Consider the following 25,987-nt stretch of genomic DNA (forward strand, 5'->3'; position numbering starts at 1 on the left):
AGGCCCAGGCTGAGGGAGAGCTGTGTCTGATTCAATGAGGAGTTGGCCAGAGATGCCCCCGGGGCCGGCTAGGGACCCAGGACAGGAATGGGCTGGTTCGCCAGAGATGGTGCAGGGGGGTCTCAGGTCCACGAGGTCGGGTTGTGGAAAAGCCTCGATGGCCAGTTGGGAGAAAGCATCCTCTGCTCTGGAAAAACAGCAACAGCTGATAATTTCAGGAAATCATGTTTTGAAAGTGAAGTGTGACTTTCAGAATAAAAAGACAGGAAGCTCTTAGAAACTGCGAGATTCTAAATCTAACCAGAAGGCTATTTTTTGCCCTCTGCTTTCTATAGCTGTTCTCAAAGCGTAAATTGTTCCACATTATTTTCAACTAGCTTTACGCATGTTCAGAGAGAGCTATTTCTGCTTTGGGGTTGTCGGCCCCTGAGCAGGAGGGTCTCACAAAGAAGTCCGCCTGGGTTGTATGTTTGGGGTTTGATACCCTGACTGCCCCATATGGATCATGACTTGCCCTGAGAGCCTCACTGGCCCATCCTGCTAGCACAGGACAGACCTGGCCCACGATGCAACGTCCAGACCATGGGTGTCTGAGGCCAGCAGCACCTTCCAGGCCCGCGGGAGACAACAGCTATGATCGGGGTCCTTGCCCCAGATCCACACCGCAACACATCCTTCCCAGTCAGTCCTGTGGGGACTAGGAGGGGATAAAGCAGGACAAGGACACAGAATTTTTCCATAATTAATGCAGTAAATACGTATGAAGCACTCACTCTCTACCAAGCTCTGTTCCCAGCACAGCATGATTAACCCCAGGAGCAGCTGTGACCCTCGACTCAGGCCCTGGGCTGAATCTGGGTGTCCTCAATATTTCTGCTCCCCGGGGAAGTAAGAGTACACCTCAGCGTGGAGACCCAGGTCCAGGGCCACAACATTTTTAAGGTCCCATGAAACCATCTAATTTCCTTTAAAATCAGAAAAATATATATACATAATCCAGTTGGGATTACATTAAGCTTTATATTAACTAGTAACACAGTCATAAAATAAAATGTTTCATCTTTTTTTTTTTTCATTTTTTTTAATGGAGGATGTGGCCTCCTTCATAGGCAGGAGTGACAAGGACCCACTGAAATCACAACGGGGCCCTGGTTGAAACCTCCCCGATGTGTGTACACACACACACACACCCCAAACACACATACACACCATACATTCCCACACAGAGAAAACACACACCACACACCCACACGCCCACACAGACCTCTCCGTGGTCAGCCCTCCCACTCTGGAGACTGCTTGTACAACAAGCCAGAGTCTTCCAGGCAGGTGGCCCGCCGTGCTCAGCCCAGGTCTGTGTGAGTTCTGCCCACTTTCCATCCCTAGGGCCAACCTGAAGGATGAGGATCGGGGTGTGGAGTCTGCTTGTCCTTTCCCTGGAAAGCCTGGGGGAGTGGGCTCCTGTCCTTCCATCCAGGGCTATCCCAAGTACGCCAACACTTGTTAATATTGGCACCCAGTTGGGGTTTCAGAGAATATGGTGATCTCACTGTCGGGTCCCCGCACCTGCTGTTGTTCGGTGTCTAGGGGAGATCCGGCCGCCCCCACTCCTGGACACTGAAATCCTTATGTCTGCTGTCATCCCACGGGTTTTCCTGAGCACCTGGTTGGGGTCTGAGCACTGTCCTCAGTGCTTAGACGCAGTATTCAATGAAACAGATGCATTCCCACCCTCATGACACCCTCATGACACGCAGGGTCTCCTGACACCTCCTCCATCCCTGTGATCTCGGTGGGAGACCCACTCATGTCCTTTGTAGTGTTTAACGCTCTAGATGGAAGATATGTACGGTGGGCGTGATTTCCTTATCCTGATACCATGTTCTGTTGTTTCTTTGTTAAACAGATGATCATTCCAGGGTGATTTTGAGCCAAGTGGATGGAACCCCCTGTTCAGACTACATCAATGCTTCCTACATAGATGTAAGTCTGCCGTTTTCCTGTCCCTCCGCCCGGCATGATGCCCATGCCTGGACCATTTGGGGGCTCAGTGTGAATCATGACTTTTCTCTGCGGCGGGGCGGGCAGGAATGTAAATTATCACAACCTTCGTGGGCCGCATGGAAATACCCAGGCCTTTCGAATTAGCATCTGTCCGGGGACTCATTTTCAAGAAATGGAGAAGCACCCAGGATGTTTGTTACAGCGTTCTTTACGTTACTGACCAAATAGGATAGGAGGGACCGGTTAGACAAATTTACGGTAAAACCATATTCAATAGATTAAGAATCCACTTTAATTGAACCTTAAAAGATCATTTAATATAAATTATAAAATTATCATAAAAATGGAATGTAGAGGAGAATTTGTATATATTAACCAGTTAAGAAAACTAAACGTGTGTCTGCTTGTCTGTATGTGTGTATGTGTTTGTGTGGGCCTGGGCAAGTATTGACAAAAAAGTCTACAGAGGGACAAACAAAAGTAGCACTCTTTCTGAAATGGCTAGTGAGTTTTCTCTGTATTTCTGTGTTTTCCAAGATTTTCGTGATTACTGTGTTAACTTTCCAAACAACAACAAAATCCTTCAGGAAAGGTAATTATGAAACACTACAAATCTGATTTTACTGTTCTAGGGTTACAAAGAGAAGAATAAATTCATCGCAGCTCAAGGTAAGCTTTTTATTGTTACTTTGAGAACATGACTCGGGTAAAATGACGTGGATGGCGACCGTGTCCTCATCTGATAGTGGGAATGCAGGGGCTTCATTTTGGCTTCTCCTACGTGGGCAGTGCTGGGTCTCCGGTGCCTGAATGCAGTCTGTCCCCCCTGTCCCTGCGCTCACGGCATGCAGGGCTGTCTCGAATCTCACAGAGCCTTGCGACTCGAGGCGGCGCTCCGCTGACCCGGAAGGCCCGCGCGTCCTGGGAGCTGGGCAGAAATGCTGTATTACAGTCTGCATCTTTGAAAGCATCCTGAGGTCGTTCTGTGCATCCGTGTGCAAAGCATATAAAGCTCATTCTCTGAACCGAGCTTCGAAAGCGCAGACGTGTTAGAGCCCTTGGGTGCGTCGGCCCTCCCGTGGTCAGGACAGACAGATGAGCAGGGCGGGTGTGGTCATTTTGGTAACTGTGTCATCACAGACACATTGGATGTGCATCCGCACAATGTGTAGGTGTAGACAGACAGACACACGTCTTTTCCACACCTGTGTGAGTCAGAGACAGGGCGCCCAGCAGGGCGGTGGTGACCGTGGCCGAGTGCTGCTTGTTGCCGTAGACAGCCTTGCGTTTCTCTCAGCTGGCTGAGCTCTACGTGGCTCCCACATGGTGGTTTTTTTCAGGGCGGTGGGGGAGGGGAGTGAGTAGCTTTTCAGATCAAGGCCATGCCCATGAGGATGCCTCAGCTCTGGAAGCATGCCCTCAACCTTGCGCACAATCCACTTTGTGTGTGTGAGTGCTTCCGATCTGTCGTACCACCCCTCCGCCCCGGGGGCTGGTGCAGGTGGGCATGTGGGGCCGGCAGCAGGTATCCTGGACTTCCTCCCTTTTAGGCAAGAGTCTTTCAGACAGCAGGTCCCGAAAGTCAGTGTACATCAGCATCAGTTGAGGACTTATTAATACACCCAGAGGACAAGTGTCGGAAAACCCGACAGACATTAGCTGACACAGAGAGAGGCGTCTCTCTCTCTCTCTCTCTCTCTCTCTCTCTCTCCCCCCTAAGCAGGGGAGACAGCCCAGGGCTGCAGGGGCAGCTCTAGGGAGAGGGGCCTCTTATCTTCCTGCTACACCGTCCAGTGGCGGGTCAATCTCTTCCTCAGGGTCACAAAATGGCTGCTGCATCTCCGGGCACTGTGTCTGGATTCAGGCAGGAAGGAGGGCAAAAGGCAGAGGGCTTTCTTCTGGGGATGCTTTCACTTTGGTTCAGAACGCTCCCCAGGAACATTAGCCCACACCTCCCTGGATGGCACTGAATCACCACCAGCTGCAGGGGCAGCTGAGAGATGAGGGGAGGGGCTTAGACATGGAGGGTGAGTCGGCCAGCCTGCAGTCTGTCTCTGCGTCTGTCTCTCTCACACAGACACTTGTGCAGTTCCGGAGTGGGCTCTGGTCTCCGGAGGCTTGACGAGCCCTTGAGTGGGCGCACACCACTCTGACACGCAGGCTGCCCCAAGCCTCACTGAATACCCCTTACTGCCTGTGAATGGGGTCACCCCCTGGGCGCCGCTGTGTCGCTCCCCAAGGACTTCGCAGCCCCAGCGGAGGAGTGGGTGTGGCTGAGGTGGGACAGGGCGGGGAAGCCGCAGACCACCGGGTCAACTGAGCAGCCCTTTCGTGCCCCCGAGCACCTGGGCCGCGGCGGCCTTCCCGGGGCCCCAGGGCCTGGGTGACCAGGGCTGGGACCCACGGTGACCCTGTTCAGGTCTGACTTTGGGATCATCCTCTGCCTACAGGCCCCAAACAGGAAACGGTGAATGACTTCTGGAGAATGATCTGGGAACAGAAGTCTGCCACCATCGTCATGTTGACGAACCTAAAAGAAAGGAAAGAGGTGAGCCCAGCCTTCTGACTCACAGAGGACTCTCTTGTAGCTTCTGGTACTTCGCTGGGGGGCATGCTCACCACATCCTTTTCCTATTCCTCTCCCTTATCGCCGCAGAGGAAGAGAAAAAAAAAAAAAACCACCAGTGGCTCACAGCATTTTTATCTTGAAATAAATACGCTGTGTTCCAAGTGATTCACTGCTCTAGACCATGATGCAAAAATGTCGCGGAGCTAATTCTTTTTTCAGCCGAGGGTCCCCGGCCTGCCGACTGCGCTCACACCTTGGCGGGAGCCGCAGACCTCAGAACTGAGGCTCAGCGTGTTGGGCATGTAATATGGTGGGCCTCAGGCTAGAATTAAAAATGGATTTCCTGCTTCTTACCCAGACTAGAGAAACGCATTAGAAAAACAAGGAATAGGCTAGAAGGAGACTTGCTAGGGATGGGGAGACTGTGTTCTAGCATGTTCCAGCATGGGCCCAGAACAAGGCGGTGGCAGGCAGGTGGAGAGGAAGGGCCAGCGTGCTGGGAGACCTCTGTCCTCCTAGTCCCTGCGTGCAGCACGGTGCTGGTCCCCACCCCAGCCCTGCCGTCATGCACCGGCCTGGGACCCAGGCAGCTGGGCTCGGGCTCAGGGGAAGGGCTGCCATTTGAGACGGAAGTAGTGGGCCTGACTGGGGGAGCTCAGCTGGGGCTCGAGGCGGACACTGGCCTGCAGGCAGGGCAGGCAGGGAAGAGCCCCCTCCCAGTGCCACCTTCACTAATTCGTTTCATGCGTGCCAAACTGCACAGGAAAAAACCTCCAGTCACCGTTTCCTGTTGGGTAAGATGGGGTTTTTGTTTTGTTTCCAACGGGGGCTGGAACAGCGCTGGAGAGGGCCACCCTTCCCATGGGATGAATCCTGCCCTGTGGATGGAAAGAGTGACAGGAGACGGGAATTCGAGGCAGGAACCCTGAACCCTTCCCACGCTCCGAGCAGATGCCCTGGCAGGACCTGGCCCCCAAAGAGGAGGCGGACGCTGCCCTGGGAGCCCCGGCGTCCCCTGGGACCAGCGCCCCCCCTGCTGCCACTTGTGCAGGGGGTGGGATAGAGGGGGCTTGTTTACAAACAGGAGACCCAGTGAGACCAGCACAGGGCAGTGGGTCTCAGAGAACGCCATTTCCCCTAGCAGGCATCCTGTTGCCATGTCACTGGACATTGTTTCTCTGATCTGTCTCCGAAGCCTCCTACTGGATTTTTCCATTTCTGTGACTCAGAGCTGGCCTGCTTCTGTATCTTGATTTTTCACCATTTCAGATGAGATCATTTCTCAATAGAGTTCCTTTTTCTTAATTGCTTACACTTCTCTTGTCGTCTCCCTGGCTTCAACATTCTGGCTAAACGTTGTGAAATGCAGTTGCCTCAACATCTCATGATCTGACTGGAGGGAGGGGACCGCAGCCATGGCAGGACAGGAGGCGGAAGGCGGAGAAGCATCCACAGGCACAGCCCCGCGGGGGGCCCTAGAACCAGCCCTAGGGCCCAAGCAGGGGCCTTTCAAGGGGAGCATCTCAGGGGTCCTGGAGGGGCCCCAGGAGGCCAGGAATGGCCCAACCCAGCACCTTTGAGCATTTGATTCTCCTCGGGGTGCTTCAGAGATGTCCTGGAGGAGGGAGGGTACGTTGTCCCGTTAGGAAGGCGTTCTAAGGCAAATGCTGGGTGGTCCTCAGGCACTCCTGTGCCCCGTGCTCACGGAGGCCTCTTTCCCCTTAGGCTGCAGGTACACCGTCCCCACGTGTAGCCACTGGGAGCTCAGAGGGAGGGCAGGTAAAGAGATGGGTCTCTGTGTAGCAATGCGGCCATCCCCTGCAGATCCCCACATCAGCCTCATCCTAGGTGGAGAGCAGTGGGGAGCTGACCACTCTTCAACATTGGACCAGCCAGCTTTGTCCTGAGCAAGGAAAAGACATCCAGGTCCAGCGGGAAGTGTTTGGGAAACACGCTGTTCTCTGTGCGAGCCTCACTCACCCTTGGTGTCCAAATCAGAGTGGGGCCTGGGTATAAACTCAGGGCTGCCCCCCACGAGTGGTGTGGCCCCGCTCTCTCAGTCCTCTCCCAGCTCCAGGAACTGTCTGAGGGAACCTGGCGTGTGCCCATGGTGGGGCCGGGGGCACTGATGTGCCCAACAAAGCGCCCCCAGACCTAGTTATCTCTGTGCAACCATCCCATGTAGGAGAAGTGCTCCCAGTACTGGCCGGACCAGGGATGCTGGACCTATGGAAACATCCGTGTGTGCGTGGAGGACTGCGTGGTTCTGGTAGATTACACCATCCGGAAATTCTGCATACAGTCCGTAAGCATTTTCAGTTATTGGCTTTCTGGAAAGGTGATCCTCCAAGAGAGCAGTGTCAAGAGTAAATATACATCTGATTTTTTTCATATGAAGAGCTTCGTCCCTCCCTCCCCAGTGCTATAGCAGCTCTCTCTGAGAGGGGACCGTGGAGGACCAAGAGCCAGGCAGGGACGGGTTCGGGCTTAGTGGACTGAAGGTGTGAATTTACAGAGGAAGAGACAGGTGCACAGGAGTCTGCAGACAGCTCTGGATGCTCCTGGGCCCTCCTCACCATTTTTGGGTGGAGGAAGTTGAGTCACTTGTGGGAGGGGACACCAGGATTGGGGGTTCTCCCCCAGTGGCATGATGTCATTTCACACACCGAAGTGGTGAGGTGGGATTTTTTAACAGTCTCAAAATATTTCTGTAACCTCCTCAGTATTTGTCATACTTATTTCCTGCTTGTTCCCGCCCCGTCCCTGCCTAAAAGAATGCAAGGTATTCTTCAGTACGGATGCCTGTGTACAAAGCAGATGAAATAGAGATTTAAGAAATATTAAAAAAAAAATGGGAAAAACAGAAAGTCCTGGTGTCAGGAATCAGAGGTAGGGGGGTTGACGTCGTTAGCTGCGAAATCGGGAGTCTGGGGCTTCTAGAAGCCGTAGCAAAGAAGGGAAGAGGATGAGCTTTATCATTTTTCCTGTCCCCTGCTTGTGTCCTCGCAGTCACACCCACACGCGTGCGTGCACCTGCGTATACCCTACCTAGCCTTCCGTGATCTGGGGCAGAGAGCCGCGCTCATGGGCCGTGGGTGGGCCGGCCAGCCACATCATATTGTCCCTCAAAATTGAGACACTCTGGGGAGTGGAAGGGCATGCTGCTGGTAATTACACAGGCATGAAGTGGGGCTGTCAGGCAGACTGGGATGTGGCCGCCCTGCTCACCAGTGGGGTTCGTGAGCCCGAGGGCCAGCTTCAGGGAGGTGTCTGGCTGCCCCGGGCCTGGATGGCGGGGTGTGTATGGGGCGGGGAGCGAGCATCCTCAGAAAGTGATGTTGGGGGAGAGGGGAGGCGCCGTCCCCCAACTCATGTCTCTGCCTGTCCCCCGCAGCAGCTCCCCGATGGCTGCAAAGCCCCACGGCTCATCTCCCAGCTGCACTTTACCAGCTGGCCGGACTTTGGAGTGCCTTTCACCCCCATCGGGATGCTGAAGTTCCTGAAGAAAGTGAAGGCCCTCAACCCTGCCCACGCCGGGCCCATAGTGGTCCACTGTAGGTATGTCCGGGTGGGGCCACGGGGCAGGGTCCCCCCGAGGACTGGGCCGTCTTGGGGGATGACATGTGGGCCGGTATCGGGGTGGGCGGAAGGACAGGTGGGGAGAAGTGAAAGCACCCCCTGCCCACTGGGAACACAAGTGATACCCCAGAGACTCCCTGGGGGTGAGAGCCAGAGGGACATGCAGCCCACTCCGTGAGAGTAGAACCCTTTCTTCAAGGGCATCTGAAGGGGAAGCCCAATATCTAAAACAGACAAAAGCCAAGAGGCCATGTGGATAGAGCTAGTGGGGCTCTGGGTACATTCTCTTGACCTGCCCTCCGCCACCCCCGGAGACCCCCAAGTCACCTCTGAGGATAGAGCTGGAAACCCCACTTCTATGGGGAGCCCCCAGTCTTGATACAAGAGTGCGCGGGGCTCAGAGGGGCTGGGGGCCATGGTTCAGGCACAATGAATAGGGGCCAGGAGCCGCCGTCCAGGGCCGGGCGTCCTGAAGGCCTGGGTCTGTGGTCCAGGCTGCCCCTTCTCCTCCCAGCTGCGTTCTCCCCCTCTGCAGTGGGAGGGACGAGCCTGGAGGGGTCTGGGACTCGTCCCTGGGGTTGAGCTTTGCACAAAACTAAGTACTACAGCGGCGTAAGCTGTCAGCGCTGTGATTATTCCTTGCGTTGTAGAAAAGCAGCTTCCGAAAGTGAGCACCCCGAACAAGTGCCCTCTGTCTTTGCACACCTCGGTGTCCCTTGGGTGTTCTCACACTGAGCTTTCATTTCCTCTAGAGCTCATGGAGCCTTAGAGGAGGGTCCAAATTATCCCCCGCTGTGGCTTATATCTCCATGCCCAGTTTGGCTTCTGGTGCAGAAGGTCATGTCCGAGAAAAGGCCTTGGACTTGCAGTTGGTTGACTGGCTTGTGCCCATTCTGTTTTTGAAGACAAAGGCGGAAAGATGAGGAGCTGTTGGTTGCCACACTCCCCATCCTACCGGTGGGTGCTCGGTTGGAACCTGACGACAGTTCAGGGATCAGAGGGGAGGCCCTTGTCATCCTGGCCAGGGATGGAGTCCTGGACCTGCCCCTTGGGAGCTGATCAACTGTGCGTTAAGTGAGGTGGCATCTGTAGGATTGCTGGGGCCGGCTGGACAAGCTCCTCCCAGCAGCTGTACTGGGGCGGGGAGCAGTGCAGGCCGGTCCTGCTCGGCCCCAGCTGGGGGGTCTTGTCGGCCTCTCCTGTTCTTGCCTAGACTTTCTGGAAGCCAGAGTCTCCGTGTTGCTTCTTCCCAACACCTGTGTGCTGGATTCAGAGCATCTGGATCACTGTGTGCCTGTCCCTTCTGTCCTCTGGCAGTGCCAAGATACTGCCAACAAAGCTGTCTGTAATGGCCAAAAACACGCGTAGTCAGGCTGACAGCCCAGTGAGCAGGGCCCTCCCTCCGCGAGGTGGGGGCAGGCCTGGATGGAAAGGCTGGGGTCCCCTCATGGGGATTTCCGCGGGCCCATCAGAGATCCGGGGCCTGCTGCAGCAGAGACCCTGGGGACTTCGGTGGCCTGTCTTCAGAACCCAGAGTCCGATGCCCTCAGCTGGAGAAGTCGCGGCAGGAGGGGCCCTACAAGACTCTTCCGGCCGCTGGCTCTCCCCGATTCAGTCTTCTGGTGCTGACCAGCCGCTTACCTCTGGATGGGGTGGGGCGGAGATAATTATAGAAACGGCCTCTGTGTTTGGGTCAGGGGTGGCTGCAGGGGCGGGAGCAGGCTCGGTCCTGCTTTGTCCTGATTCCTCCAGATCTGTCGTGCATGGGAAACCTTAGGGAATGACCCCTGTCCTTCCTCTGCTTACTTCCTCCCCACGGCAGGGGCCCAGGACAGGTGCATTTGTCATTTATCTTATTTTCATGCCAGGCCCCGCTCCGTGGCCATGAGTCTCTGCCTTTGCTGTTGAACACACACTTGTCTCCCTGTGGCAGTGTTTTACTTCGGCACTGCTCCTGCCGCTCCTGGACGCTCTGGCCTTCTTTTATGTTCTCTTTGGCCACCAGGGTTTTAATATCCGGGAAGTGGGAGGAGTGGTACCCTCCTTCTCAGGCTTCCCAAAGCCCCTCTCCTCCCTGGTGCATCCTTCCCCTCCTGAGCTCAGGCCCCTGTGAGCCGCCCCGGCCAGTGTGGGCAGATGGGCGGTTCTGGGCGCCCGCCTGATCATGGTCATGTGACAGGAATTCCTGCCAAGAGCATGGGCCTGCTGGAAGCCAGCCAGGTGGGGGAGAAGGCTCATGCTGACTGGCAGCATCCCCCCCCGCCCCGGCCAAGACTCAGGGTGGAGTTGACTTCACGTCCCACCTCCAAGTTCATCATCACCTGAAGACAGCTCCTCAGCTCCAAGCTGTGTGCCCTGGGTTTTGGCTTCCTGGTTTCCATCCCTACTGACACACTCATCCTCAGTGTTTGATTCTTAATCACTTAAAAGGAACCGGCATTCCCTGCCCAAGTCCTCTTAGGAACAGCATCCCCATGGAGGCCAGCGGAAGGACCTACTGGCCTCAGCCTTTTCCTGGGGGGCCAGCACGGTCCCTTTCCCAGTGGCGAAGCGGCCTCTCCCACATGCACCCTGGGCCAGGCGAGGGGTCCTGTAAGCGGCCTGGGGACCCTGATGGCCTTGCACTTGGTGATTTTGTGGCCTCCATCACATACGTATTGGACGGTGTCTCACGTGGCTCTGCACCAGATGATGGTCTCTGATTCTGTACGTGTAAAGAACTAAGACTCCTCAAAGGGCCTCTTGTGTGATCTGCTTTCCCCCCTGAGATGACGGGGTCCACCCCAGAAGAGGGTCTTCCCTGCTGTCCTAGCCCTGTTTTGGAGACTAACTGGCAAGAGCGGTATCTCTCACCTAACCCCACAAAGAGGAAAGTAGGGGGACATCACTCATTAAGTTGTGAGTCTTTTTGTCAAAGAGGTTACTATCCTTTTGTAAAAGAGGTTGACGCTGCAGGGACTGGAGGGGACAGCCCCGTTCTGATGAGAGAAGCTGCACACACGAGTCCGCATCACGAGGGGCTTACTCGTTCAGCGAATGTTGGCTGAGCGCTACTGTGTACCCGCTCTGTCCTGGATGCTGGGGAACAAATATGCACGGCCCCACCATCTGGTGGAGATCCACCTGGGACGGCAGGTGGTGGAGGGCAGGACCAAGGTCCCGGAGGTTGGGAGGGCAGGAAACCCAAACCCAAGAATCCAGCCGGGCAGCTTCCTAGCCAGGAGACCAGTCAGTGGAGACCCTGGGGACCAGCTGGCTTGAGCCAGCGCCAGTGAGCTCCAGCTGGTGCCTCTCCTTCGGCTGACCTTGGCTCAAGAGCCAGCAGACCTAGCCTGGGAGCCTCCTTTTTATAAAGAACCTGGAAAAGCCATTTCAAGCGTGACATTTCAAAAAAATCCACTTGCACACGTGATCACAAGATAGCATTTGGTAACAGAAGAAGATGACTCACACAACCTCACACAAGGCTAGTACAACAGATCTTTTTGATGTGCCTTTCAACAGTTTCCATAGTTATTAGAGAACAATCTGAGATAATTTCACTGAGATTATGGTGCCCTCTGGTGGCCTCACCGGAGATTTGCTCTTTATTAACGGAGGAAAGGCTGTATTGAGGGATGGGTTGGACTCTCCCAGTGGAGGGGAGGGGGTGTCCTTCTGTCTTGGTGCACAGGTCAGCTCTGCAGTCCTGTCATTTACTTCGGGCAGGGGTGGGGTGCTGTGTGCCTCATGACGGGGCATCTTTCCTTTTCCCTGAAGCGCCGGCGTGGGCCGGACGGGCACCTTCGTAGTGATCGATGCCATGATGGACATGATGCACGCCGAACAGAAGATCGATGTCTTTGAGTTTGTGTCCAGAATTCGCAACCAGCGCCCTCAGATGGTTCAAACGGATGTGAGTAGTGCCTTCCCCAGGCCCCGCCCCTCATCCTGGTGTGAGCTGCGCAGAGCAAACCCAGACCCCTTTGCCACCCCCCAGACCACGTGACTGTCCCCCACATGGTGTGTGTACAAAGTGCCTGGCAGGGACAACGTGTGCTCAGTAATGCCGGCTGTCATACTCTCCTTCCTTGACGCCATAAATGGTCATTATACACGGCTGTCAATCTGACTTTTGCCCCCAAACCTCCTTCCCTGGGCAAAACATGGAGAAGAGCAAGGCCCGTTGGAGCTGCTGTGCTCCGAGCGACCAGAGGCTGCGGGCACACGCGAGGGTGCTGGGCGCTCTGGGTCTCCCGCAGATGCAGTACACGTTCATCTACCAAGCCTTACTGGAGCACTACCTCTACGGGGACACCGAGCTGGATGTGTCCTCCCTGGAAAAGCACCTGCAGACGCTACATGGCACCGCTACCCACTTCGACAAGATCGGGCTGGAGGAGGAGTTCCGGGTGAGTGTGAACGGGCTCTACGGGAGGACGGGTGACTGGTTAAAGGAAGCCACTTTCAGTCACTGCCCCTCCTGATGGACCCCAGCAAAAGCAGGGCGGCTACCCCACCCGTGATGCAGGCGGAAGAGTAATCAGGGACTTTGAGAGCTGAGCAGCAACCCGCATGGAGGAGTGTGTCACGCACATAGTTTTATTTTGGAAGATTCAGAAAATGTCTGGAGGTAGAGAAAGAGATTAACGGGTGCCCGTTACAGTGGTGCTGTTATAGCGTTGAGGGATTCGCTCGGGAGCGTCGGCGTGGCGACTGCATGATTATGTCTGTCTTGATTGCAGAAACTGACCAATGTCCGGATCATGAAGGAGAACATGAGGACGGGCAACCTGCCGGCGAACATGAAGAAGGCCAGGGTCATCCAGATCATCCCGTGTAAGGCAGCCCCACGGCCGCCCGGGGGAATTTAAACCCTCATAGCAGGATGGGACCGGGGTCGGCACCCTGTGAAAGTCTATGACGACCCACCTCTGCGAGCCAGGGCCCAAGGGCAGGACACCCTCTGGGCCTGGGGTTAAGGGCTCCTGGGGGCGATGGCGAGTGTTGGGAAGAGAACACCCACCTGTGAAGCAAGGACAGGTGACCCAGACAGTCCTGGGTGTCAGGCGGGCGGCTTGTGATATGAGACGTAGATGGCGGGAGAGGGAGGACTTCCTGGAAGTGGAGAGATTTGCTTTGGTCATGAGTCTGGGGCTGCCCAGTTCCGGTCTCATCCAGTCATCCCCTAAGTCTGTACATGGAGGAGGGACCCTGCTCCAGGCCTTAGGGAGGTGGGAAACGGGCAGGGGTGCAGTCAGGACCCTAGCCTGCTGAGGTCCCGGATAAGGGGGACGACAGAGTGCCCACATTTGTTTGTTGAGGAGGGAAGAAAGGAACTCCACAGGGATCAGAGGAACCACAGGAAAGGAAGGGAGAGGGTGCCGCCTTGAGGAGGTGGACCCCGGGCTCCTGACATGCATTAGTGGTCACCGAGCATCCAAGGTGCGTGAGGGCTGGGTGAAGCCTGCCTCAGCCTCAGAGCCTGGCTTCTTGGCGACTGTGGCCGCCACTCCAGGCCGCCTGCCTGGCCACACTCCTCTCATTCCTGAAATGCGATACTTTTAATTCTCCTATTGTGGTATGAATTACCTCAATTCATGACAAATGACAATGGTAACCGGAATATTTTCAGAGCTTTCCTACCAAAACACAATTTTCTGGGCCAATTTAATTAACCTATTTTATAGAGTAAACCTTCCAGGGACTTGGCTTGAGGTAGCGATTTTATTAATAAGTTTTATATTTTGGAAGCTTGTAGCAACACATTGAAGTTTGCAAGGCAGGACTGGAGTGTGTGCTAACTGAAGGGACATCCTGCTTTGCAGATGACTTCAACCGGGTGATCCTTTCCATGAAAAGGGGTCAAGAATACACAGACTACATCAACGCCTCCTTTATAGATGTAAGTACAGTGGACCTGGACGTGCTTTGCAAAGATGCAGCCGATTTCCTTCGCCTGTGATCACAGGGACTCTTAATTAACTCCTTTTCACAATCAGGAAGGAATCCTGAAATCCAAACCATTTCATTAGCAGAATTACCTGCATGAAAAAAAAAAAAAAAGAATAATGAATTTTGGGAATAGAGACCATAGGCGCACTGCTAAGTAATTGCTAGTTTCATTCTGTTTTTAAGACACAGCAATTTTTCTGTTATATCCCTAATACGCACTGGTCACCCACGGGTGCTTGCATGGCTCTCTGTCCCGCACTGTCTGCGACCTGCTCCACGTGACAACGTGGTTGTGTGTTCAGGTCACCGGGGGTCTCCACGCACAGTGGGGTTAGCCGAGGAATGGGTGGGGAAGGATGTGGCGGCCGAGTCTGCGTCCGAACTCCGCTTTGCAGGTGAGAAAACTGTGCCGAAGGTCACTTGGGCTGTGTGGAGGAACTGGATTTGAACCATTTCCTCTTAAGTCCACACCCAGTCCACCACCGTGATGCTAACTGATCCGCAACGCAGGAAGATGTGAGAGCAGAGCCAAGGGTGCTTTCGCAGGTGGCCGGGGGGAGCTTGGCTCTAGATACCCACTCAGAGAGGTGACCCCAGGTGCTGCAGGGGAGGCGATTCGGTTGCAGAGAGAGTGGGCGTCCTGACCCATCGCAGAGCGCACTTGTGCATGCCTGTCAGCTGGGGCTCGGCGCGGCCTGGGAAGCTGGAGGACATTTTCCGTGCTTAGGCCCTGGGCTCTCCTAAAGCCCTGCGGCTGCCCAGGAACCAGCATGAGGGGAGGTCAGACTCTAACCCCTGTTCCCGGTTTGAAGGGCTACCGACAGAAGGACTATTTCATCGCCACCCAGGGGCCCCTGGCGCACACAGTGGAGGACTTCTGGAGGATGGTGTGGGAGTGGAAGTGCCACACGGTCGTAATGCTGACGGAGGTCCAGGAGAGAGAACAGGTCAGCAGTGCTCGTGGCTGGCCCGGGCCCTCGGGGGGCAGTGTGCACCCCTGGCGGCCCAGCCCGCCTGCAAGACCCTGGCGGTCCCCTGTGAATGGCCCACCCGCGGTCAGCTGCTGAGGCCAGGCCACAGCGGCTGGGGAGGGAGAGAGGATGGAAATGAAAAAAAGTTCCATTTGCTTAGCCCTGACCACCCACACTGGCTTTTGTTTTTAGCCGACATTTTATTTAACCAGCCTTGTAGGTCTACCATTTTGAATTTCCCACAAATGCAAATTTGATCAAAACCTGTGGAACAAAACAACATTTACTCACTTTCTTCAAGACATAAGGACGTGGGCGTTGATATGTGCACCTTACGGATGCTGTCCTGGTTGAACTGAATGAATCAATGTTTTCCTGTCCCCAGAGATCCATCGAGGGCCTTTTTGTACTGTATTTATTTAACAACATAATTACTCATGAGCCCACTCTCCAACTGAAAAACCAAACTCTTACCAGTAATGCACACCTATCTGAGTGCTCTCCCAAGATAGAACCACTACCCTGGATCTGTGTTTTGATTTCTTTGCTTTTTTAAAAACACATATTGAGATGTAATTCACATACCATTCCATCCATATTTTTAAAGGGTACAAGTCAGCAATTTTTAGCGTTTTTAGAGTTGTGCAATATCACCACTATTTAATTCCAGATAATTTCCATCACCCCTCTCCTGTTAAATCAAACGGGGCTCGGTTGGTCTCAAAAGAAACCCCATACCCATGAGTAGCCAGTCCCTATTCCTTCCTCATCTGCAACCACTAATCTACTTTCTGCCTCTATGGGTTTGCCTGTTCTAGATATTTCGTGTAAATGAGATCATACAACATGTCTTTTGTGATTGAGTTCTTTTACTTAGCGTTTTTTCAAGTTTTAACTGTGTTGTATCAAGTATAGGTTCTTTTTTTCTTGACAACTAATATTCCATTGTATGGACGTACCACATTTGTTTACCATTCATCCGTTGATGGATATTTGGGTTGTTTTCACTCTGGGGCTATTATGAATTATGTTGGAAACGTCCATGTTCAAGTTCTTATGTGGCTGTGTTTTCATTTCTCTTGGGTAGACACCTCGGGGCGGAATTGCTGGGCCACACCGTAACTCTGTCTCACGAACTCATAGGGCTGGACATTTGGAAGAATGTCCAAAGCAGCTGCCCCGTTTTATACTCCCAGCAGAGGGTATAGGGGTTCCAGTTTCTCCACCGACACTTATTACTACTGGTCTTTTTATTATTTACAGGGTTTTTTTTTTAAATTTATTTGAGAGAGAGAGAGAACAGGAGGAGTGGCAGAGGGAGAGGGAGAAGCAGACTCCCCGCTGAGCAGGGAGCCCGATGCGGGGCTCGATCCCAGGACCCTGGGATCATGACCCGAGCTGAAGGCAGATGCTTAACCGACTGAGCCACCCAGGTGCCCCACTACTTGGTCTTTTTATTTTTTTTATTTTTTTTAAAGATTTTATTTATTTATTTGAGAGAGAGAGAGAGACAGAGAGAGAGCACATGAGAGGGGGGAGGGTCGGGAGGGTCAGAGGGAGAAGCAGACTCCCTGCCGAGCAGGGAGCCCGATGCGGGACTCGATCCCGGGACTCCAGGATCATGACCTGAGCTGAAGGCAGTTGCTTAACCAACTGAGCCACCCAGGCGCCCCCCACTACTGGTCTTTTTAAAACCATCTTAGTGGACGTGGTCTTGGCTTTTTCAGAAATGTTTTTATATCCTATACGTGTATGTCTAAAGAAGCTACTGCTCAGCTTTGCTCGCTTTCGAACTTCATATAAAGGGTGTCGTTACGGTACATATTCTTCTGGGACTTGCTTTTTCCACTCCGAAGGATGCTTCTGATACTCTTGATGCCTGTAGCTGTGGTTCATTCATCGGTATTTCATTGTGTCCCACTGCACATACTATATATTTATTTGTCCCTTCTTGTGTTGTGGGCATTTGGGTTGATTCCGTTTTATTATTTCACAAACGGTGCTACTGGCACATTGTCCTACGGGTCTGATGCTGCACAAGGAAGAGCCTGTTCCAAAGAGACAGAATGCTACGTTGGAGAGCGTATGACAGTTTGAATTGACAAGATAGCTCCTAACTGCGTTGCAGAGTGGTTACGTTTTCCAAGTGGACCCTGGCAGTGGAGGAGAGAGATCATTCATTGGCATCCCTAGTATTGTTAGGGATCCTCATGTCTGCTGATTGACTAGACGCACATGTACATCATCCCTTCGAGGCTCTGATTGGCATCCCTCTGATTCCTCTGAGGTCAAGCATCACTTCATATATTTATAGATGGCATGTTCCCTCCGTGCAAGATGCCTGGCCATATCTTTCCCCCATTTTGCTAGTGAGTTGCTTATTCTTTTTATATTGACTTGTAAGAATTCTTTACATATTCTTGATACTAATCCTTTGTGGGTTGCATGTACTGCAGATATCTCATCACAGTTGCTGGCATGTCTTTTCACTCTCTCGACCATGTTTGTTGATGAAGGGAAGTTCATTGTGTTCTAATCTGATGTCACAATCTTTGTGTCGTGGGTGGTTAGCTCTTTTGAGGTCTTGTTTTTTAGTAAGTCCTTCTGTACCCCCAGAAGAACAGACATTTTCTTCTAAGGCTTTCACAGTTTTGTTTTTGACTTTAAGTCTTAACCTGTCTGGGTTTACTTTTACGAAGATTCGAAGCTACCAGTATGGTAGTGCAGGTTGTGCACTGCCCAACTCCAGGAGGGCTGGACCATTCCTATCAGCCCTGGTAGGGTGAGTCAGGGACCCAGCCCTTTTCCTATATGGAAAGCCAATTTTTCCAGCCCCATTGATTGAATAATCTCTTCCTGTATCAGAGTTCCAAATACACCTGTCTGTTTCTGGATTCCCTTGGTCAACAGGTACTAACGGGCATTCATATTCGCGTGCGTAAGCGATCGACTCGGTCAGATGAAATACGCTAAATGGTTTGAGAGCAATCCTGCCTCATACCGTCAAACCGCTACCAGCAGATTATTTCCTGGGAGACTTAAAATTTTGTTTTATCCCCCAAGGATAAATGCTACCAGTACTGGCCGGCAGAGGGCTCAGTGACTCATGGCGAAATAACAATCGAGATAAAAAGCGACACGCTTTCGGAAGCCATCAGCATACGGGACTTCCTGGTCACCTTCAAGCAGGTATTGTCTCCAGAGTGCTGGACGCTCTCGTAGACAGAAGGCCCCGCAGCGCCCCTCAGGGTCTGCTTGCGATTGTCCCGGAATGTCCTGTTCCTCCAGCCTTTTGGAACTGGTGCGTTCATATCCGCGGTCAGTGCGGTGAACAGGGAGCCGTGCTATCAAGGGGCAGATCTCCTCTAACGTTCGGACCTCCATGGTCACGTGTCTCCTTGCTGGAGCACGAGGGTGGGGGAGCGGAGTGACCGACTCCAAGAGGCGTTCCACGGCCACCAACACCCCGCTCAGGAGAAGTGGCAGCGGCGGGGGAGGGGGCAGGAGGAAGAAGGCGTGTGGATGAAGCCGCAGAGGCCTCTCCAGACTTTTTCAGAGCCTCTGGGGGGCATGAGGGGTCCTGGCTTCTTCAGAAGGAGACGCTCCTGTTCTCTCAAGCGAAGCTGCCAGGATCCCTCGTGTGTCCGGCGGGCCCTGCCGGGGGCTCTGGGGACCATCCCCTGCATATCCTGCTTCCCTCTCAGAAGGAAATTCTGCCGCCTTCCGCTCTGGGGTGCACACGGCCCACAGACAGCCTGGCCAGGACCCTCAGGCCAGCCACACGGGGACTGTGCCGGCTGTGAAGGCCCCAGGAGGACCCCGAGCCTGGGCCCTGGGTCGCGGGAGGGTGGGTGGGCTTGGGGCCTGGTCCTGGGTGGTCGGGGTTGTGTGAGCGGAAATGCCCTCTCCTGCCTGCAGCCCCTGGCCCACCAGGAGGAGCAGACCCGCATGGTCCGCCAGTTCCACTTCCACGGCTGGCCCGAGGTCGGGATCCCGGCCGAGGGCAAAGGCATGATCGACCTCATCGCGGCCGTGCAGAAGCAGCAACAACAGACGGGCAACCACCCCATCACCGTGCACTGCAGGTGAGCGGCCCAGGGCCCGGGGCGCCCCTCCTGGTGGGGTAGATGCAGACCCCGCGCCCAGGGTGCTGCTCCCAGCCACGGCATTTCCCTAGACTCTACTTTTAACTTTCCCTTGCACAGCTAGCTTTACATGCATAAATGTCATCTTAGATACACGCAGGAGACGTTGTGGGAGGAGGAGCAAGGAAGTGACCCAAACACACATCTCCACGAGGATTTTGAAGTCCTCCAAAAACCTGCTGAGCACGGCTCAGACAGACCCACTCCCGAACTTCAACGGCTTGCATGGATGGTTCTGGCCCTGGCAGATGTGCCCACCCCTCCCTGTCCTCTCCCCGGGTCCTCGGGGATCCAAGTCATGCTACAGCACATCCTCACGGCAGACAGACTTTCTGGAGGCCCCCGAGGATGTCCAGGCTGGGACTGCTCCCAGAGGCCTGCAGCCCCGCTCCGGCCCCAAGCCTCTCAGCCCAGCTCCCAAGTCAGGCGCCAGGGAGGCCAATGGAGGGACGTGCTCTGTGGGGAATGCCTGGGGGCAGTGGGGCATCCCCAGCAAGGACCTTGATAAGCAGTGTTGCAAGGGTGAAAGGGTGAATCTGGCCAAAAGAAAGACCTGCTAGCTCAGGGCCCTTCCGCGCTGACTCAGCTCTGGTCACGCCAACCCCTGGCCGGCCGCCATCCCAAAGCTCTCCCTAGCAGGAGTTTGGGGTATTTTCATTCTCGGGGTGCTCATTTGCTTCTGAAGCTGCACTTCTATTTCTTCTTCCACACGTGGCTTGCACTGTCTGTTGTGACTGCCATGGGCCCCGCCCCACCCACCCCTTGGAGCCACCAGAGCCCCGGCTGACCTTGGAGGGTTTGGAACTCTTTGCCTGGGACCGGCCTCGGCGCACTTCGGGCCTGGCCAGCAGGTGGAGCACCGGCCTCGGTTTTCAGTTCCTGGGGGGGCTTTGTAGGAGTCATTTGGAATAAACTAGAAAGAGTTCCTTTGTGTTCTGCCTCCACAGACCCAGACGGAGTTTAGCACATGGAGGCCACCAGGGAGTCAAAGGTGAACAAGGTCCCACAAGGGCAGATGTGGGGACAGTCGTTGAAATAGGTCAGGAGCCTTAGAATCAGCCCACCCTCGGGCCTCTGGGCCTGGAGGGCTTTCTGGAAGAAGCCAGCCAGACCTGCCCACTTTAGGCCTGGTTGCTTGGCTCTCCTGAGGGTGTCTGAGCTCTGCTCTTGTAGGGTTTATCCAGTGTATCAAGAAAATGATCATCTTAAGGGAAGTGGACCCAGATCTTTGCTGGGAAGTGTCCCTTATCTAGTCTTTACTGGTAGTGACTGCCCCCTGTCTTAACCTCACACCTTATGAACCAGCACCTCTCAGAAGGCGGTCCCTAGCACAGAAGGAGAGTCTAGACAGAGATGACCTCTCCCTAGTCCCAAACCAGGAGGGTCTGCATTTCTGACAAGTCCCCAGGCGATGCTGATGCTGCTGGTCCTGGGGACCACACTCTGAGAACCACCGGTCTACACCAAGCAGGGGGAACATGGTTGCCCTAGCTTGAAAGTTTGTAACTGGTCTCGATCCAACTCAAGAGATACCTTTCTGCTGCAACTGGACAAGTGTTTTAGGAATTTCACGTTTGCTGACTCTTGCTCAGTATAGATGATCGTTAGAAACCCAAACTTCGATCGCTTTCAGTGATGATGGCTTTGCGCTGATGTGTAGGGCTGAGCTGCGGGCTGTCCCTTTCTCATCCCCATGGGTGCGTTTGGTTATCTGCATTAAGCACTTTTCCTCCCCAGTGCTGGAGCCGGGCGAACAGGTACATTCATAGCGCTCAGCAACATTCTGGAACGAGTAAAAGCCGAGGGCCTTTTAGACGTATTCCAAGCTGTGAAGAGTTTACGACTTCAGAGACCACATATGGTGCAAACCCTGGTAAGAAACGGAGCCATGGGGACATTTCTGGAAGGGTCAAGAATTGTCTTATGTTGAATTTGGTGTCTGTTTCATTCAAGGAGCTCGAGTGTGTGGGGAGGGAGGAGGGTGAGCTTCCCAAGGGAAAGAGCTCCTGGTACTCTTTGCAGTGAAGTTTTATGGACCCCCTTCCTTCCTTGTCTCTGCTGGGGACTGTCCCCTGGGCAGGACACGGGAGGAGGGGCGCACTCGTGGCTTTAGACTGTGAGACCCCTTGTACAGATGCACTGATGATACCAGCTTTCTGTGTCCACGTGACTCTCCCACCATGTTCTGGCGCCGTTCTCTTTCATCCTGTGACAGATCCACACACTTTCTGGTTTGCAGAAGGCACGTCTCCTCGCGACCGTGGTGATTGTTCTACCCCAATAAGTGCGATTTCAGAAACTGTTATAACCCATCATTTCTCTCTGGTCTTCCTGTTTTTACATTTGCCCTCCCTGTCCACTCACTCTGCATGGCTAACAGGATCCCGACTCCAGCAAGTAGAGGAGGTGGCAGGAGAGCCTTCCACAACCTTCCCATCGCAGGGGAAGGCCAACTGCTAGAACCACCGGAGTGCAGCGGGGTTCGCCTCCCGCCCCCGGGCTGGGCGGGAGCACGGATCTCACCCTGACGGCACACTAGCCTGGCCTGGGGAGAGTTCATATTCCTCCATTGCCAGGCTGCCCTTAGCTTTCTGGGGGTGGGACCCAGGCAGGCATTGACATATTTAAAGCCCCCCCTGTGGTCCCAAAGTGCAGACAGGTTTGAGAGCCGCTATGAGTAAAGGAAACAGGGTGCCTGCTGGCTCCCCACACACCTTGCCCCACGTGCTTCTCTTGGGGCCGGGCGGTGACTGAGAGCAGAAAGGAGATGGTGCGAGGGGCCCTCTGCTCTCCTTAGAGCCCTGATCCCAGCACAGGCAGTCCTTCTTGCTAGACCTCTGGAAGATGCTAGAGAGGTCCTTCTAAAAGTCATGCCTGCCTCCCGATAGCTAATACCTCCTAGGGGCATCACAAACGTGAATGACTTTGGGCATGGAAAACACAGAGGCAGACCCCTCCATGGGGGATTTTCTAGATCAAAATAATAATAATGAATAGGAACACCCTCCAAAAAAATTCCTTTTTTAATTCTGAGCCAGACTCTCTCAGCTCCTTTCCTGACTGTTCTTAAGTCCACTACAGCCTTCCCCAGGCAGCGGTTGTAGCTTTTGTCCTGCCCCCGGTTAAATATAAAAGCTAAGCCATGGTGTTCCTTTGATGCTTGGGCTTCGGGCTGTCATCCCAAATGCACGGCTGGCCCCCATCGTGGCTCTGCGACCTCGAACAAGCTCCTTCTACTTTCTGGACTTCAGTTCCTTATCTGTGGAAAATGGGGTGATGGCCCCTGCCTTTAGTCGATGTGCACATTGGCTTTATGTATGTCCGTCAGCGGCCCCACGAGTGCCTGGCCCAGGGAGGCGCCCTTGTCTGGCTCAGCATACAAACACTTCCTTGGTTTTGAAGGGACCTCAGCTCTCATAAATTCATCTGGTCCGGCCCATGTGTCCTATCTCCAAGAGCCTCTCCATCCGAACGCCCCCTGACTCAGCTCTGCTCTTCCCACTGCCGCCTCTCGCCGGACCCCTCCCTGGGAAGCTGCCCATGGCTGTCGTTTAGCCCGTGTCTGTGCTCTCTGTTCCCGTGACACCGTTTAACAGAGGGTTTATAACCTGACTTTGAAAGTCAGCAAATTGCTGGCCACTCTGCAAGACTCTTGAGATAGGTTTTAGGGCAACTGGCATTCCAAGGCTAAAAGTGTGTGTGTTTTGTTTTGTTTTGTTTTGTTTTCTGGGAGCTTTGTGCCTTGATCGGAAATGTCTGTGACCTGAGGTGTGGCCCATGTCATCCCGATAAATTGCCAAAATACATGCCATTGATCCCTGGCCCCCAGTGACTTGGACTCAAGACAGTGTGGCTGGGTCGTGGTTTGCTCTTGTGTTTGCTGCTAAAACAGAGAGTCATTAATGGCGTCTCCACCTCCTGCCTGATCGGAGCCACTTTGACGTGTGGCTGAAGTACCTTCCAAATACTGGGAGAGAAGGCGGGAGGGGCTGGCGGCCACATTGGGTCGCTCTGGCTTCCCAGGCCCCTCACTTGAGGGCCCAATTGCCATTGCCACTCAGCCAGCGATGTCCAGGGTCTGCAGGTAACCAGACCCCGTTACTTGAGAGGCAGGTTAGCTGCCGTCTGCTGTTACTCAAAACTTTGGGGTCCACTCCCCATCTGCCCAGTGATCGTCATGCACACAGTTTTCCAAAATCTCTGGCAACTGCCGTTGGCTCCGTCTTTTACGTGTCTTCCCACGGAGTGCCCACGATTGGCGACAGCGCAGGCCCCGTGTGGCCGCCCCTCTATCCACCCCCCGCCCTGGCTCCCAGCCCTACCCCCTCCAAGGTCCCCGAGGAGGACAAGAGTCAGATGATGTGCGGCCGTGTTTTAATGAGTTAAATGCCTTAGACGGAGAGAAGACAATATTCTTCTGAATTCTAGTAACATTTACATAAAACAATGTCCCCTTTTTAGAGTAAACTTAGGTTTAAAAATAGCCTAGAGGTTCATCTTTTTAAACTTCCATAGATTCCTTGTTTGTTCATTGTGAAGTTTATCAGAAGTTCAGTATTCTGACTTTTCTCATTGTCATTTCAAAAATACCCGTTTTCCAGTTTAAATATGAAAACTGAAGGCCTTTTACTCAGACTATCCTAAAATACGCCAAGTTGAAACTAAACATTGACGTTTTCTATATAAAACAACAGCTTTAGGGACACCTGGGTGGCTCAGTCAGTTGAGCATCCGACTCTTGGTTTCGGCTCAGGCCATGATCTCAGGGTCCTGGGATCGAGTCCTGAGACGGGCTCTGTGCTCAGTGGGGAGACTGCTTGAGATTCTCTCCCTCTGCCCCTCCCCACCCTGCTCGCTCTCTCACTTTCTCTCTCTCTCTCAAATAAATAAAATCTTAAAAAACAACAATAACAAAAACAACAAAAATCCAGCTTTATTTGGAAGTGCCCAAAAAGTAAATGTTATAACCGGTCACACTGTTTCATGTCTTCTTTTTAAATGTTTCTCCTAATTAAATTAATGGATTTTTAAAAAAATATCACTTTAACGTCTTTTTTTTTTTTTTTTTCAGGAACAGTATGAATTCTGCTACAAAGTGGTACAAGATTTTATTGATATATTTTCTGATTATGCTAATTTCAAATGAAAATTCCTGCCTTAAAATATTTTTTAATTTAATGGTCAGTATATTTTATAAAAATCATGTTAATTTATTTCATAGTTGACATTAATACCCATCCTAATTTCTTTGTATATATTTTGTTATGCTTTAAAAGGCCACCTGCTATAAAGTCATTAAATCTTAAATACCCCTTTTAAAAACTGGAATAATGTATTAAGGTCAAGTAATATCCTGTAAAATATATTTCTGCTAATATCAGTAATTATTTTAATTTTGCATCAGATTCATCACATCATTGAATTTCACACATGCAGCACCTCTAAATGTTAAAAATCTTAGTATGCAACGTGTGCTCATGCAGGAGAGTAAACACAAAGCCCGCTATTAAGAAAGCGGTCAAGGACTCAAAAATCAGTTGATAATTCTCTTTCCTGACACTGATTTTACAGCCCCGAGCAGTGGCATTTTGTGGAAGGTAAAATGTTCACGAGGATACACTGTAAATAGGGAATTCTGTGAAATCCTCCGTTGCAACTCATGTGGTTGATTTTTACATTTTGAAGATCGAAGACTCTGCAGCCTGAATGCAGGTGTAAAACACGTTAGCGTCGCTGGTGGCTGTAGAGTGAGACTTAAACGTGCATTTACTCAAGGCTGGGTCCTTGCTGCCTTGGCTAGAAGAGGGGAGCTGTAGGCGCCGGGGGTAAGGTTCCCCCACGGCTTCGGGTACAGCACAACCAGCTCGCGGGCGGTGCTCCCACATGGCCCCTTGCCGTCCGTCTGTCTGGGCGTTTGGCGCAGATGACCAGCTGCCCTTCTCACCCTCGCCTCCCACTCTGCCCCCGCCGCCCAGCTGGTCTGAGCTCTCCCAGAGCCTCAACACCGACCACTCCCCAGTCCTAACGTTCAGATAAAGCCGAACATCCAACTCGCACAGCTGCAAGGAGCACGCGCTTGGGGAGGAAACCACACGCAACTATGCTTTAAACTTTCTGAGAAGCATTTTGGTATTTAAAAAAAAAAAATCTTGTAAAAGCTAAGATTGTTTGTAAGAAAAGAAATCTTAAAATCTAGATTTATATGTTTTTTTTTAAAGTCCCACTCCCCAATATTTAAATAAAAGAAAGAGAGAGAGAAATCCTTAAATCTAAAGGCTAACTTATTTTTGAATGGAAATACTACTGAGACCGTTGACACTGGGTAATAACGATCTCACTGCCAGACAGGATTGGTTAGTGGGGCAAAAAAAAAAGGGGGGGGGAGGATGAATGTAGAAAAGTTTAAGGACAGTGATCTTTCTGTGGCCATAAGGTAGCAGATGAGCAGATGAGCACAATATATAAAAAAAAAAAAAGACACCTGCTCTGACTTACGAAAAGCATTTAACATGTGCATTTGGGGTACATTTATTTTTTTTTTGCTTTTTAAAAGAAATATAAAGGCCTTATTTGACATTTCCACTGAGAAGTGATTGTACCCTCCTATTGCACTGTTCATCCGGTGTCCGTCCCTGGTGTGCACAATGCAAACCCAAGGCTGGTTACATGCCGATAGTAGCCTCGCCGCAATCAAACCTCCGCTGCTCCTCTGAGCCCCACCCCCGGGTAAGAGGAGGTGCCAGCAGGAAGGGCACAAGCACAACGTGACTGCTGCCCCCCCCCCC

At 52.8% G+C, this 25,987-nt stretch overlaps 1 protein-coding gene across 9 annotated transcripts in view; it reads left to right on the forward strand.

Moving 5' to 3' along the window:
- PTPRE (protein tyrosine phosphatase receptor type E) overlaps positions 1-25,987 on the forward strand; it is a 150,162-nt gene that overhangs the window by 122,834 nt on the left and 1,341 nt on the right. For 6 of the 9 annotated variants that reach the window (XM_032423460.1, XM_032423463.1, XM_032423462.1 and 3 more), the window contains 14 exons: positions 1,907-1,983; positions 2,637-2,673; positions 4,455-4,552; positions 6,759-6,878; positions 7,968-8,131; positions 11,912-12,047; positions 12,394-12,543; positions 12,877-12,970; positions 13,960-14,036; positions 14,899-15,033; positions 18,121-18,246; positions 18,976-19,142; positions 20,940-21,075; positions 24,274-25,965. In XM_032423460.1, the coding sequence (XP_032279351.1) occupies positions 1,907-1,983; positions 2,637-2,673; positions 4,455-4,552; positions 6,759-6,878; positions 7,968-8,131; positions 11,912-12,047; positions 12,394-12,543; positions 12,877-12,970; positions 13,960-14,036; positions 14,899-15,033; positions 18,121-18,246; positions 18,976-19,142; positions 20,940-21,075; positions 24,274-24,348 (1,592 nt within the window). In that variant the 3' untranslated portion in view covers positions 24,349-25,965. Of the gene's footprint in view, positions 1-1,906; positions 1,984-2,636; positions 2,674-4,454; positions 4,553-6,758; positions 6,879-7,967; positions 8,132-11,911; positions 12,048-12,393; positions 12,544-12,876; positions 12,971-13,959; positions 14,037-14,898; positions 15,034-18,120; positions 18,247-18,975; positions 19,143-20,939; positions 21,076-24,273; positions 25,966-25,987 lie in introns of those variants that run through there. The other 3 variants (XR_004301702.1, XM_032423467.1, XM_032423466.1) reach the window with 3 other exon arrangements.

This window comes from Phoca vitulina, unplaced genomic scaffold, assembly GCF_004348235.1.
Source record: "Phoca vitulina isolate PV1807 unplaced genomic scaffold, GSC_HSeal_1.0 scaffold28, whole genome shotgun sequence".
Lineage (NCBI taxonomy): Eukaryota > Metazoa > Chordata > Mammalia > Carnivora > Phocidae > Phoca > Phoca vitulina.